Below are 19,327 nucleotides of genomic sequence, written 5' to 3'. Positions count from 1 at the left end.
GCAGAACGATTTTTCGGCGAAAATGACCGTCGACGTTTCGAAGTAAATGTCAGTCGCCACTTTCTTACCTTGATGTACTTATAGTGGAATCCAAAAAATGGAAGCCGAGCCGTCAAGGCAGCTTCGTGCTCTTGCTTGCTGCTGTCGATTGTTGTGAGGTCTACACGGTCGTATGGGTACATCAGCATCTTGCGGAACGAAGTGTAGTCTGATGGCCGCTGTGGGTAGATTAGGGATGCCTCGTCGATGGCGTATAGGTTCGGAGCCGCCTTATCTGCAGTCAAATGTTCGCATTAGACAACACATACATGCATACATACTTATGTACATAATGTAATTAGTGCACCACATGGGATATTTTTGCTGGCGGACACTTTCAAATAAATAAATAAATACTAATAGATAAATAAACACATCAATTTCGCAACCAAAATAAGCTTAACGAATAACGTTGCGGTCTTCAAATTAGCAGACACCTTAGAAAGGCAGGCAGACCGCTCGTCTACTCAACCTTACCCCCCTAGAAAGATCGTACTTTATGTTGTTGGTATTCACTCTTTACCAGTTTTCCCTACAGGATCAATTAAAAGCTGTCGACTGAGAATCACAGATAAAACAAGGATGGGCTCTTGTACTTTGGTTGGTTGGTGGTTGTTAAAATAACAAGGGGAGGTTGAATTCGCGCAAGCGAATAGATGATTTCAGAAATTGCATGGATGGCCCGCAATAGGCAGGCAAGCACGAATGTAAACCATTTCCCACGACGCATTGCGCGATGCGCGTGACTTGGGCGACGGAGGGCCCCCGTGCGGAGCACAAGGGCAATATCTGACATCGCCTATTCTGCTACCCCCGTTTTCTGTGTGTTCTATGTTTCTTTGCGTTTTGCATTCATTTCGTATATTGCAGCCTTCCTTGGTTGTTTGCACAACTCCATGTACAGCTTGCAAGGACGGTCGCATCCGGAAACCCATGTATGAAACCGATACCAAGTCTACCTCGCTATTTTTTTTTTTTCGTCCGAAAAGTGATTATATATGAACTAACGAATTTTAAAGATCAGGGCTGCCTCCGCGACCGCAGAAGCCCCAGCGGCGTATCGTCACTCCGTAGGCGGAGGAGTGAGAGGGCCTCGCGCAGAGGAGGAAAGGCACCGTCCAGACGCCCCGTAACTCTATGAGACGCCCGCACGGCCTCTGCATTCGTTTTCTCGAAGACACTGGACGGGTACAGAATGATGTTTTCTCGTTTTTCTAGAGAGGGCAATTCCGGCATACTCTCAACACCCAGCGTCTACTCTTGTGATATATGCCGTCGAATAACAGTGAAACTACAGCAGTATTTCTCGTGTGATTTTCGATACCATGGCCAGTGGTCCGCGATGAATTAAATGACACTGTAGTTTCGAAATCGAGTGGAACCGATGCGACCGTAACTACACATGGAATCTGAACTTAACTGACATAGCGTGATGGCTTTGATTACTGTATTGTGTACAGTACCAGCAAAATGTATGGTGACGTTGAAAGAGTGCAGACAGGTGAATCCCCGTAGTGCGTTTTAGGACTGCCACGCCAATTCGAAAATCTTATAGTGACTGTGTAAATAAGCTCGGTACATTCTTCAGAAATGAAAAACAAAGTTGGTTTGACTGTCGGGGACTCGTTAGTTGCCAAAAGAGATGGGAAGCTTATATCGAAACTGAAACTCTTGAAGGACCACTTCTCTGGCCTCCTGTTCCCTGCGTGACGTCACAGGTAGTCTCGCGCGGGTCATCGGCTGTCTACTTAGTTTTGGGCACGCGCTTGATAAGTTCTTCGTGCGCCATGGATGACGAGTCACCTACTTCCTCAATTTCGTTGTAAAGTACGCGCCACCGGTAGAACAGAACCTACGGAAAGGCGCACGCGAAGAATACCAGTGAGGTGAAGCCCAGTATTGCTGGGCCGCTCTTTCGTGGAGGAGCGCCGAATCAATCAAAGGGAAATATTCGTCATATAATTATCTATGCCACCTGGGGATGAGAAATTGTGTCCACTGCAACATCATACGGTATGGATTGATATCGCACTGTTACTTCAACACGTTTTTGGTGCGGATTCTCCCTTTCAAAGAATGCAGATAGCTTGTGCTGGATCGCGCGTAAGGTGAATAGGAGCGTGACCAAACAGAGCATTTTTTTCAATACCCCACTATAGCCTGGAAGTCCTCAAATACGTAGCAAACCCAGTGCCATAAACATCAGTTTCAAGGAACTGGTTAACATAAACCGATGTAACCTTCCTTCCTTCCTTTTTTTGATTCCCCCTTTCTTCTTGTTTCTTTTTCCTTCCTTTTCTTTTTCGATTCCCCGTTTTTTTTCCTCCCTTTTCTTTTTCGTTTTCCCCTTTTTTTTCGGAATAGCAAGCCGGCTCTTTGTCTGGCTAACTTTTCCTTTCTTTTTTCTCTTAATAAACATATACCCCCCCTCCCCCGATGCAACCGCTACATCACCCATACGTGACACAAACACGAGAGCATGTTCCGATAAGTGCGTAATGTAGATGTCGTTTGGTGCGATATTCACCATAGAACCCTTTTAGGGTCCCCCAGGGAAGTGTATTGAGCCCTCTCCTCTTTAATGCTATAATGGCTTCGCTTCCCGCCCAGCTTCGTGATCATACCCGCATCACTTCGTACGCAGACGACATCTGCATATGGACCTCTGCCACCCATCGAGACACCGTCCAACGCCGGTTACAATGCGCCTTGGATTCTATTGTAGAATACCTTGCCGACCGAGGCTTATCGGTCTCTCCTGCTAAGACCGTTGCCATGGCTTTCACCCGACGCTCATTCCAAAGGTATCCATTGTTCGTCAATGGGACACCGCTGGACTTTGTGCCTCATTGCAAGTACCTTGGCGTGGCATTAGACAGAGGCATGACGTGGTCTCGGCACGTGAAAACAAAAGCCACCAAGACCAGCGGTTTTGTAAATGCTCTACGTTGCATTGCTGGATCGTCGTGGGGCCCTTCATGCGCTGACCTCCGTCACGTGCACACAGATTCTGGGCACATTGCGGTACAGCCTGCCTATCCTACACGACCTCAGTATATCCGGAGAGGGTGAGCTTTTCAGTATTCAGGCCCGAAGCCTCCGCATCTGTTTGGGAGTTCCTAGAACGACAGACCTATTCTGTCCTGGCAGAGGCACGCGAAACACCAGCAGGCGTCCTACGAGACGTGGAAACACTCCGGATATATGCGCGGTACCTCACACAGCATCCTTACCACCATCTTCGGCTCATTGATATTGACTGTCCGGACTCCAGCATTGGTATTGCTGTTGACCGCCTGAAAGTGCACCTCCCCACCACTCCATCAGTGCTTTCCTATGCCCCGCCAATGTGGACTCTTCGCAGGCCTCCTGTATGTGACCACATTCCTGGTCTTCTGAAGAAAAACTCTGTACCTCCCGTTGTTGCTCACCAACTTACACTGGAGCACCTTAACTCAGCGTACTCTCAACGACTCCCTGTGTACACTGATGGATCAGTGTCTCAAGGCGGATCTACTGCAGCCTTTTATATGCCACATGAAAACCTTGAAGTGGCGCACAAGCTCCCCTACGAAACGTCATCTACTGAGTCCGAGGTCTTCGCCATACTGACCGTGTTGAACCACATAGCGGTATCACCGCCTGGCGCTTGGGTTGTGTTCACGGACAGTAAGGTGGCGCTGGAAGTTCTAGCAAATTATTGTTCCAGAACAATCGGCGGCCTAGACACAATGGTAGTCGCAATATACAACCGACTTCTATCCTTTGGTCTAGCCTGTGTTTCCAATGGATACCCAGTCACACCGACCTGCACGGAAATACCCGCGCAGCCGCCTTAGCACGTCGGGCACATGGGGACGGCACCTCCAATAACTGTCTCCTACCACTTTCAGCCTCATCGTGTCGGTTACAGACACAGCGACTCCGTCATAACGACCTTCGGCAGTTTCAAGAGGACGCTGTCCGACTGAACGACCATCTCCGGTCTAGCGACCCGTCGATGGATTTCGTTGCCACACACCACTGCTCGTTTCAAGAAACGTCCATTCTACACCGACTACGCCTTAATGCCGCCAGGACACCTCTACTTCTATGTAAAATGGGTCTTCTCCAGTCGCCCAAATGCCCAACTTGCGCTGTTGAAGCTGATGTTCCACACCTTCTCCTCGACTGTCACAGATTCGACACCCCTCGAGCCACGCTGAGACGACGCCTACTCGAGCTGCGGTGCACGGACTTTTCTCTGGCCACTCTGCTCGGCCCAGTACGAGGTCACACACAGCGGTCTGTGACCAAAGCAGTTCTGACTCTCTTGAGAGATTCAGGTCTTATGAACAGCCTGTGAACTCAGTCGTGCAATCTCATTGCTTTCCTTTTAAAATCATCTTCTGTGATCCATCTCATCATTCTTTCACCGTTTGTTAGTCATCTTTTTTGTCATCTTTTGTCTTTAATCTACCTCATCCTTCTTTCATCATTTGTTAGTCTATCCTTTATTTCCTAATTATTTTTATTTTTATTTATTTCTTAATTTTATTTATTTATTTCTTATTCCTTCCTATTTCTTTCTTTCTTTAATTCGTTTCTTTTCTTTTTATTTATTATTATTTCTTAATTTTTCTTTCTTTATTTATTTCTGAAATAGCAAGCCGACGTCTCGTTTGGCTGACCTTTCCCCCGTTTTTTTTTCCTTTTTCGTCTAATAAATATACCCCCCCCCCTTTTAGGGCATCGCGACAAAACGTTTGAGCGATAAATGTTGGACCGTACCCTGTGCATACGCATATACAATCTTACAACCTGGAAAGCAAATCTTGAATTTTCGTTTGCATGAAATATCCGGTTAATATTTACATACGGTGGTGGTGCTAATGAAAGAGTGGGCAACGTCACGACTAACGGTCATGGGGAATGTGCGTCCTGGGCCGACTCTAAGGGAACTGTGCCGACATTTGTCTGACAGCGTCTGAGGAAAACCCCCAGACAGCACAGCCGGCACCAGGATTCGAACCCGGGTACCTCCTAGTCTCGACGACATATGACCAACACGCTAACCACTCAGCCACGCGAGCTGGTCACAGCATACGGCAATCAGCAATATTGCGGATTTGAGGAAGTCACTGTAACCAGCGAATAAGACGACAACATTAATTTGTGTGCACGCAAGAGCTATGCCGAAGGACGGACGAATGAGGAAGGAGGTGTGGAACGGATTGCGCCGTCAGATTCCTCATTGAACGCGGTGCAGGAGCGGGCAAAAGCGGCGGGCAATCTTGCGTCAAGAATAACTCCTCTTTTTGCTGAGCGGTGGCGCTGCGGAGCTGTCTAGTAGCCCATGTCAATTTCCATTGCTAGTCCGCCATAAATGAATCAAGTTGCATCTAGCTGTTTTTTGCGCTTTCTCTCGTGGGCAAACAGGTCGCTTGTCAAGAAAAGCATTCTGCTGGTCTCGTAACGGGTCATTTAAGTTTCTTTCTGGAAGACCGGGTAATACAGTGCATACCTGGGTAGTAATGTCATTACTGTAATGAAACTACAGTAATGAATTACTTTTTCTGGTAATTTGTAATGTAATGCATTACTTTTGACAATATGTAATGTAATTTAATTACATTTGGGCAGTAATTTTAATGACATTACTCATTACTTTTTACAAAAGAATCGAGTCTGTGTTCTGTTTTGGCACTTGGTCAGAAAGAGAGTTGGCAACTGAGGAGTTAAAAGAATTCCAACGCCCACAATGAATTTCCACATCCTCAACATCGTTACGATTAAGCTCGCAGTAATGACTTTGTAATGTCATTACTTTTTCGTAGTAATTGTAATGAAATATCATTACATTTCGATGGCAGTAATGAGTAACGTAATTTCATTAAATTTTTGAAGTAATTTATCCAGGTATGATACAGTGTGTCATTTAAGCGCCGATTTTTTTTCTTTTATGGGTCCTCTGCTTTCTGCATTCGCAGAAAAAAGCGCGGTATTGTATTATGTCTATAATTTATTTTAGTGCCTAAATCGGGATTTTTTCTGCCTTGTACAGGCGCTTGAGGCGAACTTTTTTCTCTGTCTGAACATCCGGGGTCTAGTTACAATCCCTAAAAAAGCAGGAGCTCCCAGTGCTTGGTACCGCAATAGTTCTTCTAGGATTCCATTGGAAGGAGTTTTGAAGGAAATGACACCTGCACTCAAGTGGCGGGCTGAATCACCATCCAGTAGACGTCAGCAGAAAAATATCCGCGATTGCCGTCCCTAATCGTAGGCAACGCTCGTAACATGCATGAGTCATCATAAAGATATGAGCTCAACAACCAAGTGATATTTGAAATGTTGCACACTGCAGCGCTACTAGTAGCGCTGCTATCGTATGTGCTACTCTCTTCATTAGCGGAGTAGCAATCCCGCTTCATTTTAAATGTGCGCCAGAAAAATACTTCCGCCACAAATTCGGGTAGCGGCGGCATATCCCCCCCCCCCCCGTCTACTGCTACTCTCCATGAAATGGATTGGACCAGAGCGAAACCGAGGGAGACATGGAAAAACTGCGAAGTCTTTTTCTTTTTTCCTGACCTCTTTCACTTTACTTGCACGACTCCCCGATGTCTGGCAATTCCCTCGATTTGAATTCCTCTCACACGTTATGCATAAACTATGCATATCACATATAATGAATCAAATCATGAAACTATCAAAAATAATGAATAAAAATAATGCTGTTTTGAGCCGATTTTCTGTTCACCCGAAAGTAAGAAAAGAGGGAGATGCGAAAGAGCGCAGTGGGAAATCGATGTCGTGGTGGTGCAGTCAGTAGTGTAGTTGACATGTAATCAAGAAATGTCAGTTCGAATTCAACAGCAGACGGACGTACCTTGTCCACGACTGCTTTGTTGTTCCGTAGCTATTCTATGGCAAGCAGGCTCTAGATGTCGCATTCCTTTAGTTGCATGTTGTAGGCTCAGCGTACCAATCGGTTGTAAGGGGGCCCCGTGAAAACAATATTGAATCAACCTACCCTCAAATCAATATGTGGATATTTAGGAGAATACTCGATATATTTAATATAGATACACAGAAGAAAAATGCAGTAATCCGGCGACAGTGGACAGAGGGAAACGTATCAGCTTGTGAACTGCGTGAACTGTGAACTCTTGAAAAATTATTGCACTTGACAAGGTAACGCAAAAATCAATGCTCATTGCGGACAGAAACGACAAGCTATATATCTTCTTGGCTGCAAGTTCCCGCGTGCCTTATGCCTCGTACAGCGTCTACAGGAAAGTAGGTAGTGCATCGTTGTTTTACATTGGGCAACGAGATCCCTGAATGACGAGTGTACAGTAGCCGAAAAGTAATGGAAATGTGTTTGCGTTATTTTTATTCGCTAGAGGTATAGAGATTGAGAAAGATTGTAGCGACGCTAATATTGCGCTACTTTGAATGAGGTATCGTATAGCAGTATTCCATTTTTAGTTTCGGTAGTGGGTACAACATCGCTTAAAACTAACAGTAAAAGATCGTCGCATGTATGAAGTAGGTGCCTAAAACTGCTTTTGAGTTTCGAACCGCCTTTACGCACACCGCTTTTTAATACGAGAGTCCTAGACGACGCTTGTATTTCACATCCGATACCGACCGCCACAAAAGGTCATCAATATGGGGTCGTAAACATACACTGGACAAGAAAATACAGTCTTAACGTCACTGACTACATGCGTTTCGCCCTGAAATTACGACGCAGGAAATCTTATTTTGCATTTTCCACCAGTATTTTGCATTCCTCAAATGGTTTGCTATTCATGCACGTGACAGTACGCATGTGGAAGGGAACTGTTAGCAAGAAGAATGCGTGATTCGATGAACTGATTAACAATTAAAATTGAACAAGCTGCGCGCGCTGTAAATGGCGAACATAGGATGATGTTGCTCGATAAAAAAGCCTTTGTGGGGAACCGCGCAGATGACGCTGTATCCATGAGAACGTGCACAAATACTCCTAGGGGAACGTACATTCATAAAACATTTATCATCTGTCAGGTGTAATTGGATTAGGTAATAGGAAACATCACGTTGGAAACAGGTATACCAGGAGTCACGGCATGAGGTCGGTTAAAAATAAAACCACTAAGATATATATATGCACACAAATAGCTGCACGATAAATAAGTATACAACAAAGGTATAGAAACCAACAGACTGATTAGAACACTCAGTGGCAGTTGCAGCCACACCCAGATGTACGTAACCGACACGGAGTGATAGGCCTATTAAAGAACAAGCAACTCACGGCGTGGTCCCGAGGACATGGGGGGTTGTGGCTCGATCTGTGTTTCTTGTCCGGTACATATTCCAACTGCCAGGACAAAGACACAGGCTGTTCTGAGCCATCGCACATCCACCATTTTGCGGAAAGCTGTCCGTGTCACTTCAATGTGTGTGGCAGGCCCAGAATTGCGACGAGATGACCCGTTATGGATGCTGTCCGCTGTTATCTGGCCGCCGATAACGGTTTCCTCTCGTCCCAGTGCAAGGTACGTTCTGTGCTATTGGGTAACTCTGCAGGAAAGAGAAAAGCGCCTCTTTTTAAATGACCTCACGTACCTGCGCTCGATTGTGTGCATGTAGACAACAAGTACGCATAGTAAATATGATGTACATGTCACTCGTGCCCTCATATCTGTAAAAGTTTGACGCGTAAAGGAGCATCAGTTAGCATGCTCAGGGGTCTGAGTTTTGTCAGGTATGCCACGTTCCGCCGTGTACCAGTTACATGCACGTTCGCCACGAGACTGCCCTTCGCCCATGTTGTTCTTCTGCCATTGTAACTTTTCAGAATATCGAGAATGACTGGGACACGGTGGCAATTAATGTTCTGAGGCTGGAACACATACAAGGGACACATACATACAAAGCCTCAGTTGCCTAAGAAGAAAGAAGGAAGTCACTGAAAAGGTTAGCCAGCTGTAGGACTCGAATAATCGGTAATACTCGGTAATCTAGAAGATGTGGGTTCGAGTCCTACAGCTGGCTAACCTTTTCCCCAGTGACTTCCTTCTTTCTTCATTAATTTCTTAGGCAACTGAGGCTTTGTATGTGCTGTTAGGCTGAGGCGAAATATCTCGTTCCAAAACCGCGCCCATTTTATTCAAACGAATTTATTACGAAGCGAGCGTTTCGCCTCTGTGAAGCGAGAGGGCACTGCAAGCAACAACTGTTGACACCATCCGTCCGCCATTTCCGGCGCTGCGCGCTGCCTCATTTGACGTGCTCATGATGGTGATGTAATAAAGTGTTTTGGAACGATACAACCTTTTTCCAAAGCGCACTCGCTTCTATCCCGTTGCAGTCGACGCCAATATGTCGGTCGGCTCAATATGCTGCACGAGTGGTTGTGGCAAGAGATTCGCTGTACGACGGAAACGGCAACTACATGGGACGCCCTTTTTTGTTTCCTTCGGGGCCAGTTCTCACTTGGCGACGCCCCACGCAGCGTCGTGAGCGGGCGGCGGAAGTAGAGGCGCATTTCCGCCTCCCCGTCAGCGCGCACGATTTTCATGTTCCCACCACAGTGGCATTCCGTCGCCCAAAGCAGACGAAAAATCAGGAGGCGTGGCCTTTCTGTGTCACCTAATTGGTTGCCAGCTGTCGTTCTCGCCAGCTCTCGCCGACGTCGTGAAAGAAGTTCGGCATGGCAATTTTTTTGGCTCGACGTCTCTCCTCTCACAACTCCGGAAATGCGCGTCTATTTCCGCCGCCCGCGGCGCCCGGTCACGACGCCGCGTCGGGCGTCGACAAGTGAGAACTGGCCCTCAAACCTTCCTTCTCCACACGCGAGACGGTCTTCAGGAAGCAGTGTTGCTAGACGGATTGCAGATTGCGCGCATCATGCTCGTCAAAACTAGAAATTAATTTTATGATACTTCCGCTTACAGTGCGAGACACGTGGGTTCCAAACCCATTTGTACTAGATTCTGAAGGCACGAGATTTAGCGGCACTTTAAAGCCCCAGGTCCAATTTTCTAGTCGGGAAGTCAAGAAACTTTGATTGGCTTCGAAATGGGCGAGGATGATCAGTGTCGAAATCAAAATAAAGAGAAAACAAGCGCGCTGTCTCGGCCCACCTTTGGCCGCGCGTATCACATTTGACGTATCATAGTCTGTTATGCGCAATGATAGAGTAGAATCTTCTCCCTGTTCGGAAACATAAAAATGTGCCAGATTCGTGCTCGAACGACTGAAAGCATTTCAATTCAGGAAAGATCCTTTTCCAGCATGTGTCCACCGCAAGGTTCCTCCTATCATCATTTCGGATGGGGCTTGTTGTATTAATCGTACCGGTACCGGCGGGGAGTGGGACCTACTTCAAAAAATCAACGATGAAAGTCACTGAAAAGGTTAGGCAGCTGTAGGGATCGAACCCACATCTTCTGGATTGCCGGTCCAGGGCTCTACCAATTGAGCTAAGCTAACACGCCTTCTCAGCGACTTCCAAGGTGCGTCATCTGAAGGGACAAACCAGCCACTCTCTCTCACTCATCCTCCTTTCACTCTTACATTTTTGCTCACTCATACACACATTCATACGACGGGATCGACGCAGGCGGCAACTGTTAAACATGAAAGTTCATTCTTTCATGTTCAAAAAATCACTTGAAAGAGCGGCACTGGCTGAGACACTTGAGCAAGAAAATAAATGTCTTGTGAGGGGACCTCTGGGTTCATTTACAGAGTGCCCTTTAGCGTTCCGTATGATGGCTATAATAATGGAGCTCCTGGTGACGCTAATCCCAACAGGTATGCTATGTCCCATTAATTTTTGTTACCTCATAATGACTGTTTCGGACCATAAAGTCTGAGAACCATAAAGTATGAGTCGACGACCAGTGATTTATCCAGAACCTCCTTCACCCTCAACACCCCCCAAATGCTTGGCGACACATCCCTAATTTTTTATCTGTGCACTTCGCACAAAGTAGGAACCTTGCTCTGCTATCGCCCCTCCAATTTTTTACAACACCCCCACATGTTTGGCTTTCTGGATGAACCACTGTCGGGGACAGTGAGCACGCCACACAAGCAACACGAGTAAAATATGTGCTATGCGGAGATGAAGGCTTAGGAGGTGATGGGTCCCCTTGTCTTACCCCTTGACTCGTGCAAGTCTGCGCCAAGACCTGTCCTCACTCGAGACGGTTTGCGTCTTTCATGGACCCTCTCGCTGGCTTACTTTGTCAAGCCACAGCCTGCTAAGTTTAACTGCGACCGGGAGCGAGATTTTCGCTCAAGTTTGCACTTAAAATTTGCTTTGCTGTATAAAACGCGGCATTTCTTAGCGTCAGGACTTACGCGCCACACATCCAACGCTCGTGGAAAGTCCCTGTAAACAAATTGATGACGCATCAACTCATGCAAAGCCAAGGCAAGATTCTGAGTGTCATGTGGCTTCCCGAAGCTGCCGTACTGGATCGCATAGCTCGGCATTTTGGGCCTCGAAGCTCACGATCACAATCACCTGATAAGGCGTGAGTTCAGCCGCGGCTACGAACTCACGTGAAGGTCGACATGGCGTACCGGTGAGCTCGATCATGCCCCATATTAGCGCACTCACCAGATAACGCCATACCTGCTCTGTTTACAAGTGTGACCTTATCCGGTGAGTGCGCGAACATGCGGCATAATCGAGCTCACCGATTCGCCATGTCAACCTTCACGTGAGTTCGTAGCCGCGGCTGATGGGTGTTTCTGAGTGACAGCAAGGCTTCACTGGATCTGCAGCTCTCTTTTCGCTCCAGCACAATACACTCAGCACTCTCCACGCACTTATACTTCAAGCTCTCGCCCACAAGGCATAGTCTTTCTTTTTTTAATAAACATATCCCCCTCTTGCCCACCTCGCGGTCACTGGCCATTCAGTGACGCTTCAGTGGATACCGGGACACGTAGGCCTTCTTGGTAACACCCACGCAGACACAATGGCTAGACTCGCAACCTCTACCAGAGCTCTCCCTGCCACTCCTCTACCCCTAACGGCGTCTACCTGTTCCCTGCACATTCACCGTTGGCGCTGTGTCTGTACCCGGTAATTCCGAGCGGAATACCTCATATTATCACTTCTTACGTCCCCTGCAGGACTTTGCTATTGCCTGTCGTTGCAATAGAACTGAAGAGTCACTCATCCATCGTCTCCGAATGAATGTTGCACGCACACCTTCACTCCTGTATAAAATGCACCAGACGAACTCCCCCAATTGCACAACTGGTTGCGTGGAAGCCGGCATTAAGCACTACTTATTATTTTGCAACCGGTAGCTCTCTCTAGGATTCATCCTCCAACGCCACTTTCGACAACTTGGCTATACCCCAACATCTCTTTGGCCATCCTGCTCGGCCAGGTCCTGGACAACCAAGGAACGGTTACGACTGCCCTCTTGAGCTTTCTTCGTGCCACCGGCCTCTCGACCAGCCTCAAAGGCCCATTTGTGTGTGTGTGTCTGTGTTTCTTTTTTGTTTTGTTTATCTCATTTTCTTTTTCTTTTTTTAAGAAATAGCAAGTCGTCCTACACCGGACTAACCTTTCCTCCCTTTCCTTTTTTCCCCAATAAACATATCCCCCCACCTCGCGCGGCTGAACTCACGCCTTATCAAATGATTGGATGATTGTGATCGTGAGTTTCAAGTCCCGAAATATCGGGCTATGCTGGAGCGTTATTGAAGTCGGGTTGAAGTCGCTGACATTTTCACCACACGTGTCAAGTCGAGCTCACTGCGTAGAACGCTTCACGCCGAGCAGTGCTTTTGAAATGCATTGGCGCTCTTCTAATGCATCTGCAAGTCAAGTTGAGGTCAAGTCACATCTACGAATTCTTGGGTTAGTCCCCGCCAATTCCTTTCCTAAGTACCTCAACTTCCTTGTCGCCATGTGCAGTTGGTGCAAAATAGACATACTCACTTATTTCTACACTCCCAGCTCAGCTTCAACCTTCATCAGGAACAACAAAAACGTATTCATTTCACGTGTGCTTGCTTCTTCATTTATTGTTGTTGTTGCTTCGAATCATAACAGGCACTGGGACCCCACGCGTGTGCTTTAGGTATGGAATCGAGTTGAATCAGGTTTGACACTGGTTGTACATGTGTGTCGTGGGATCCACATGCAGAAAAAAAAAAAAACTTTATTTTGTGATGTTGATTGGGGAATTTCTCCGCCAAGGGCAATACTCATACTTTATGTTCCAAAACGGTGATTCCCAGGTAGCATAAATTAGTGAGAAATAGCATTCCTATTGAGATTAGCGAGGAGCCTCATTATTGCCACCAGAGCGAATTCTCGAGGGCACACTGTAAATGAACCCAGGGGTCACCTTATCAAAACATTTATCCAGTGTCGCTCTTTATCGTTCACTTTATTTTTCGAGCATATTCCACTCACCGCCTGTACCGGTACGACCAATACAACAAGTCCCATCCGAAATAATGATAGCAGGATCCTGGAAGTGCGTGCACGCTGGAGAAGGACCCTTCCTGAATTGAAATGCTTTCAGTCGTTCGAGCACGTCGCTGGCACATTTTTATCTTTCCAGACGGGGAGAATACTCTGCTCTATCATCCGCAATAGATGAGGAGACTCTGATAAGCGCGGACGCGCGACCGAAGGCGGGCCGGAACAGTGCGCTCAGTTTCTTGTTATTTTGGTTTAGTTTTTTGGGAAAGGAAAATCAGTGACGAAACCAAAATAACAAGAAAATGAGCTTTTTGGGCTGTCCCGTTTTGAAATGCGCTCACCGTGTGTTATCGCTATCTCTGAATGACACTGCACGTCTGCCGCCCGCCGGCTGGAAAGGAAACATTCCCGTGACGTGATCCAGCGGCTGAAAATATTTATACCGAGGCGACATTCGTCCCTTACAACTACGATTGTAATGTGCATCGGATGCATCGTGAGGGACTTGTGGCATTCAGTAGTATGGTTATGCGTAGAAAATGTAATGTGCTCCTAAACTATCAACAAGCGAGTTTAGATGAGCCTGAAAGAAAGCAAAGAACGCGGTTTGATAATGCGACCGCTTCGTTCAATGGACCATTTCCGACAACGCGTATGCGCATGCCCAGCCCTTGAGTCCGCCATCTTTGAGTGGAAAACATCGCTATGGACCCACCTGCGGGAGACATCAGTCATGTCAGTCATGAAGTCATGTTCATTGTGGGGAGATAATCGGTTTCAAGGTTATGCGGACGTTTGAGGTCTGGTAACGAGTAAAATGCGCTTTCACTCTTTTCGCATTCTTCTTCCAATCTGCTCTTGCTACTTTCCCACGCAACGTGCCTGTCCGAAAAGCGCGTCACCATTATTGAGGGGAAAGGTACGACGTTCGACATTCTGTCGCCAGCGGCGACGCGAATATGGAAATGGTCCATTGCAGCGTACCTTGCAACGTGGTGTCCGATCTTTATTGTAGATTTTCCAACACCCCAATACCCATTCGCATGGATCTATGGTATGAAGACCGACATGGGATAGAGTATAGTTTAGTACAAACTGGAACAGGTTAGGGTATCGCCTATGGCGATTAGACACCCCAACCATTCCAACCCCACCATGGTCAAAATAACGTTGTCCTTGAGTAGAGTTGGAGATAACGCTAAACGAGTGTTACGCGCTTTCGAGTATACGTTATTTATTTCAGGATGAAGATGAAGCAATGCCTAGATCAGGTTAATCAGGGGTCTCACACACATGGGCCGCATGTGGCCCGCAGTCAGCTATTCTGTGGCCCGAGGGTTACAGAATAAAGCTGCCCTCCCCAAAAAAGACTGAAGGATTAGGAATGAAACCAGGTTTTCAGACATTGTTTTTACCCTTGCTCGCCGTAGTGCTGCTCCTGTCCATGTTAGGAAGCACATACATACGATTACAGCTACCCTTGGGGCCACGAGGAAATCTTAATTGAACAAAATTATTCTGTTAGTTTAACGCAATGATTTTGTTCACTTAACATTCCCCCAGTGCCCCCAGGGTGGCTGTTATCGCGCTCCGAAATGAGACCGAATTTTTTCCAGTGTTATTATTAAGGCTGACGGGAGCTGTACCTCATTTGTTAGATGATTGCGCAGGCATCCTGGCACCGCAGGAAAATTTGCAATCCACGTCACAACTTTCACCTCCTGTGTTTCAAGCTGGAGGGCACTGTCACCCCTGCAGCCAGCTGCTACTTCAAAGCTTTTGTTGACAGGACAGTGACACCTGCAGCCGGCACTGAGGCATTTCATTTTCTAATGAATCAGGTTACATCACCTGTGTTGCACTCCTTTTATTTGTATACCCTTGCTGTTGCTCGCTATAGCTTAGAGCAACCATTGTTAATTCTTTTTTCTCCTTTTTTTTTTTCTTTTATTGAACTTGTTTCTGTTCCACTAGTGTTTACCCGCTTTGTATTATCCTGCTCCCCTCTTTAATGCTGTAAAGCCCTGAGGGTACTCAAATAAATAAATAAATAAACCACGCCTGAAGTGTTTATCAAATTAAGTGTCCTTACTCCAGTGCTTTCACAGTGTAAATTTAAGCAGCAACGTGTGTACACTCTAAATTCTGTGACGGACACGTGCCGGTTTAAAAAGTTCCCTCAGAAAGTGCAGCCGGTACAGCCATCGACAAATTTCAGCAGGTACAAAGCCGTCACGTAGGTACGCAACGGCTTTGTGCCCGCTGAATAATATGTGTGCCTGCCTCATGAGCCGTGTACTCGTGTGCTTGTTGAATAATGCGTGTGCCGGCTGAATATGTGTGCCTTCGTTGGAGCGTACTACGTTGCTCCGCCGGTGAGGAGTGACATGGCACCGCGTGTTCTTTCGTAGTGCATTCCTCCCTGCTTTCTCGCCTGTTGTCTGCGCTGCAACCTCGCCGTTGAGAAGGATGACAACCTTGCTTTTGAGTACAAGTTTAATGTTTGCTTAAGTACAAGAAAGGTAAGTCAACCTAGCTGTGATGCATCGTACGACGCCTGCATTTTACTTGTGTTTAACCATCGAAGTATGTTCTGTTGCAGACGGTGGACGCATTGCAAATGGCAGCAGGAGATGATCGGCTACATGGGTGAAGCGACGATGTACATTACTTGTGAGGCTAATTGTATTATTTCGTTATAGGTGACCGTGGGACTGTATCGATTGCAACGACGTGAGTTACAAAACGGTGTACTGTGCCAGCATTCACGTTCGAACAATGCCAGCCTGATATTCACTTCGGTTTCTTTACAGGTTGTTTCCTGTCTCAACGATCGCACATACGTGTGCAAAGTTGCAACTGCTTCTCACATCGAAGCGTCTCTGGTGCCACTTGCTTGGACAATCGTTCGTCGGCCATTTCGTTTGAGGAACTGTCGTGTTGGTCACAGTAAGGATGATCTTGATTCAGCTTCGCAGTGCCAGCCTGTTCGAACTTTCGAGGAGTGTGTGTTCGATGATTGGAGGACTGCCTGGTGCATCGGATGGGTTGTGTGTCCGTGCAACGTGTGCTCCATATGTGTGTGTTGGGATTAGTGAACCGTGTATGCTTGCCATTCGGCAAACGATGATGTACTGGATGCAATTTAAATGTATGTGCACGCCAATAAAATTTAGTGTTTCAAGTTGGATATCATTGGTGCATTTTCTTGCTTTCTCTTTCTTCTTTTTCTTTTTTTTGCGAAGCCTGGAGGTCATTTTTCTGTTAGGGAACTCGAGAGGCACAATGTGTCTCGCGTATTAGCGGGTAGAGCCCTGCACCATCCGCGGATGGAAGCGGATATCCGCGGATATCCGCAAGATACTTGCGGATTCGGATGAAAATTCATCACTTTCTGCGGTGTGCGGATCGGATGCGGATGGCTCGAGGTCGGATGCGGATGCGAAGGCAGCGAATCGGTATAGCGGATCGGATGCGGATATACCGCATGCTGTAATTTTTCCACTAGCAATTTATTTGTATTGCGCGCCGACAGCGAGCGCATGCTCGGATTCACCTTTGACCATACACGGCCAAGACGGGAGAGGAGGCATTCTGGCGTCCACAGGAGCACTGGCGAGGTAGCGTTCCAGAAGTCTCTCCATATCGCGTTTGTTGAAAGGTTTACCTTTGCTTGTCGTCGTGAGTCCTTCCGTGACAGCATGGAGGCATCCGAAATTATACAAACGTTCTTCCGGCGGTATTTACGCGTCCTTCGAAACTTGCGGATTTTGCGGATCGGATGCGGATATTGCGTTTTGCCCAGCGGATCGGATGCGGATGTAAACGGTTGTGTATGCAGCGGTGCGGATCGGATGCGGATAACGTGTGCGCGGAATGCGGGTCGGATGCGGGTGCCAAAAATCTCATCCGCACAGGGCTCTATTAGAGGGTGCGAGTAACCCTTCAATACGTCCGGTACACTGTGGCCCCTGGCGTCAGCAGGGATGTCGTACCAGTTGTTTCAGGGGGCACAGAGCACCCGCAGCTTTCGCAGGCACCGCGGGCCTCTTGAAGTCATCTGGCACATAAAAAAAAAGTGCCAGTTGATCAGACGGCACCTATCAGTCACTGGGTTTAGAGTGTACGGCAGCACATTTTGTGTGTTTTGACTAATAAGGTATAAATTTGGTTCAGCTCTTGTATTTTGGCCACAAATGTGGTGTTCTTCCAGAACTTTCAAGGGTTACATTCAAGCAGCGTCATGCGTGCAACAGCAGCGCTGTTGCACACATGAGTATAAAAACATAAAACCCGAGACACGGAAGAAAAACAAGACTATACGATCTCTGTGTCTCAGGTTTCATGTTGTAATCATGTACTACACTGGCCCTTCTGCACATCAGGATAAGGTTTATGCATTGTACATGCACCTTAGACATGCAGTGTGTGGTGTGTTGTGATATTGCCACTGTGACATTGCCAGTTGAAAAATAATGCTCCAAGTGGATTGTTTCGGTTCTACAAGCTTGAACTAAACATACCAAGAAGGAGGGCACCTGCGTGACAAGTTTATCTGGAAGTAAGAACGTAAATGTTAGCCCAAATCATTTGATAATTAACATTATCCATGTACTGCTACAGATCGTACCAACAATAGCACACAACATGTTCTGCACTTGAATGCACCACAATCCAAGCCTCTGCAAGAGCAACAACTCATTTGTGACTAAAACACAACAGCCGACATATTTATTTTACTTAAACCTGAGAAAAAGATTATGCTCTTGCACACATATAAAGGAAGGAAAAAAAAAAGAAAAAAAAAAGGAAAGTATATCCCATCTAGGCGACCAGATTCCTTACTGTTGAAAGTACACCGGGATCTTCGTTAATGATTAATTGGAATTTGTAAATGAGGTAAGACTCGTGTTGTTCCCTGCCTCTATCTCGAGTCTTACCTCATCTACAAATTCCAATCAATCATTAATTAAGATCCCGGTGTACTTTCAACAGTACGGAATCTGGTCGCCTAGATGGTATATACTTTCCTTTTTTTCCTCTTTTTTCCTTTTCAGCTACGGCCTCAGTACAGCTCAACCTGAGCTGTCTCCCCAAGAAGAATGACAGCACCACCCGGACTTGACCTTGCCGAATGTTCCAGAATGTGACTCACGCACAACTGCCACATGGCATACTTGCACCGATTGTGACGTCACTTACCGAACCTATTTAAGCAATGTGCAACCCTTGTACTGCTCGCGACACGGTTGGCTGAGCGCTGCCCTATCGGCAGTGTCGCACACGAAGGAACTATACCAATACAGCCTCCTAGGGGAGGCTGCTATCCCTCTCTCTGACTCTCTTGCTATCAGACCACACCCGGGTATCCGAGGGTTACTTCTCCCGACAGGTGGCGACTGTGCGCGGCCTCCCCTCGAAGTCGGTATTGGTATAGTTCCCTCGAGCGCGACACCGCCGATAGGGGACCGCTCCGCCACAGGCTGGAGATTTCAGACAACCGTGTCGCGAGCAGTACCTCTTTTGTCCTGAAGAAGACAGTGGATTCCACGTCAAGAGATCCAACGGGTCAAGAGATCCATCGAGTCAAGAGATCCACCGATTGATCTCTTGACTCGGAGGATCTCTTGACCCGGTTGGATCTCTTGACTCTTCTGAGGGTTCGCCAGGCTTGGATCTTTTGACCCCTTTGCGTTACGTCGTTAACTCTAACATCGCTAAGCAGAAATTACTCGTATGGAAATACCAGGGACTCGTTTTATGTGCGGTATAAAGAGAATACAAATGCAGGTGGCAAATCAACATTTCATTCTTATTGACTTAGTTACTTACTTTGTAACACATAGCGCA

The 19,327-nt window shown here is 46.9% G+C and overlaps 1 protein-coding gene across 3 annotated transcripts in view; it reads right to left on the bottom strand.

The window, feature by feature from the left end:
• LOC135394410 (protein mesh-like) overlaps positions 1-19,327 on the bottom strand; it is a 159,434-nt gene that overhangs the window by 125,794 nt on the left and 14,313 nt on the right. For 2 of the 3 annotated variants that reach the window (XM_064625139.1, XM_064625141.1), the window contains exons 2-4: positions 18,001-18,032; positions 8,324-8,592; positions 69-274 (exon numbers count right to left, since the gene is read on the bottom strand). In XM_064625139.1, coding sequence (XP_064481209.1) covers positions 69-274; positions 8,324-8,438 — 321 coding nt within the window. In that variant the 5' untranslated portion in view covers positions 8,439-8,592; positions 18,001-18,032. The remainder of the gene's footprint in view (positions 1-68; positions 275-8,323; positions 8,593-18,000; positions 18,033-19,327) is intronic. The other variant, XM_064625140.1, reaches the window with a different exon arrangement.

Source organism: Ornithodoros turicata, chromosome 5 (assembly GCF_037126465.1).
Source record: "Ornithodoros turicata isolate Travis chromosome 5, ASM3712646v1, whole genome shotgun sequence".
Taxonomy (NCBI): Eukaryota; Metazoa; Arthropoda; class Arachnida; order Ixodida; family Argasidae; genus Ornithodoros; species Ornithodoros turicata.
Note: the sequence above shows the minus strand (reverse complement) of the source record. Positions and strands in the feature narration are given on the sequence as shown.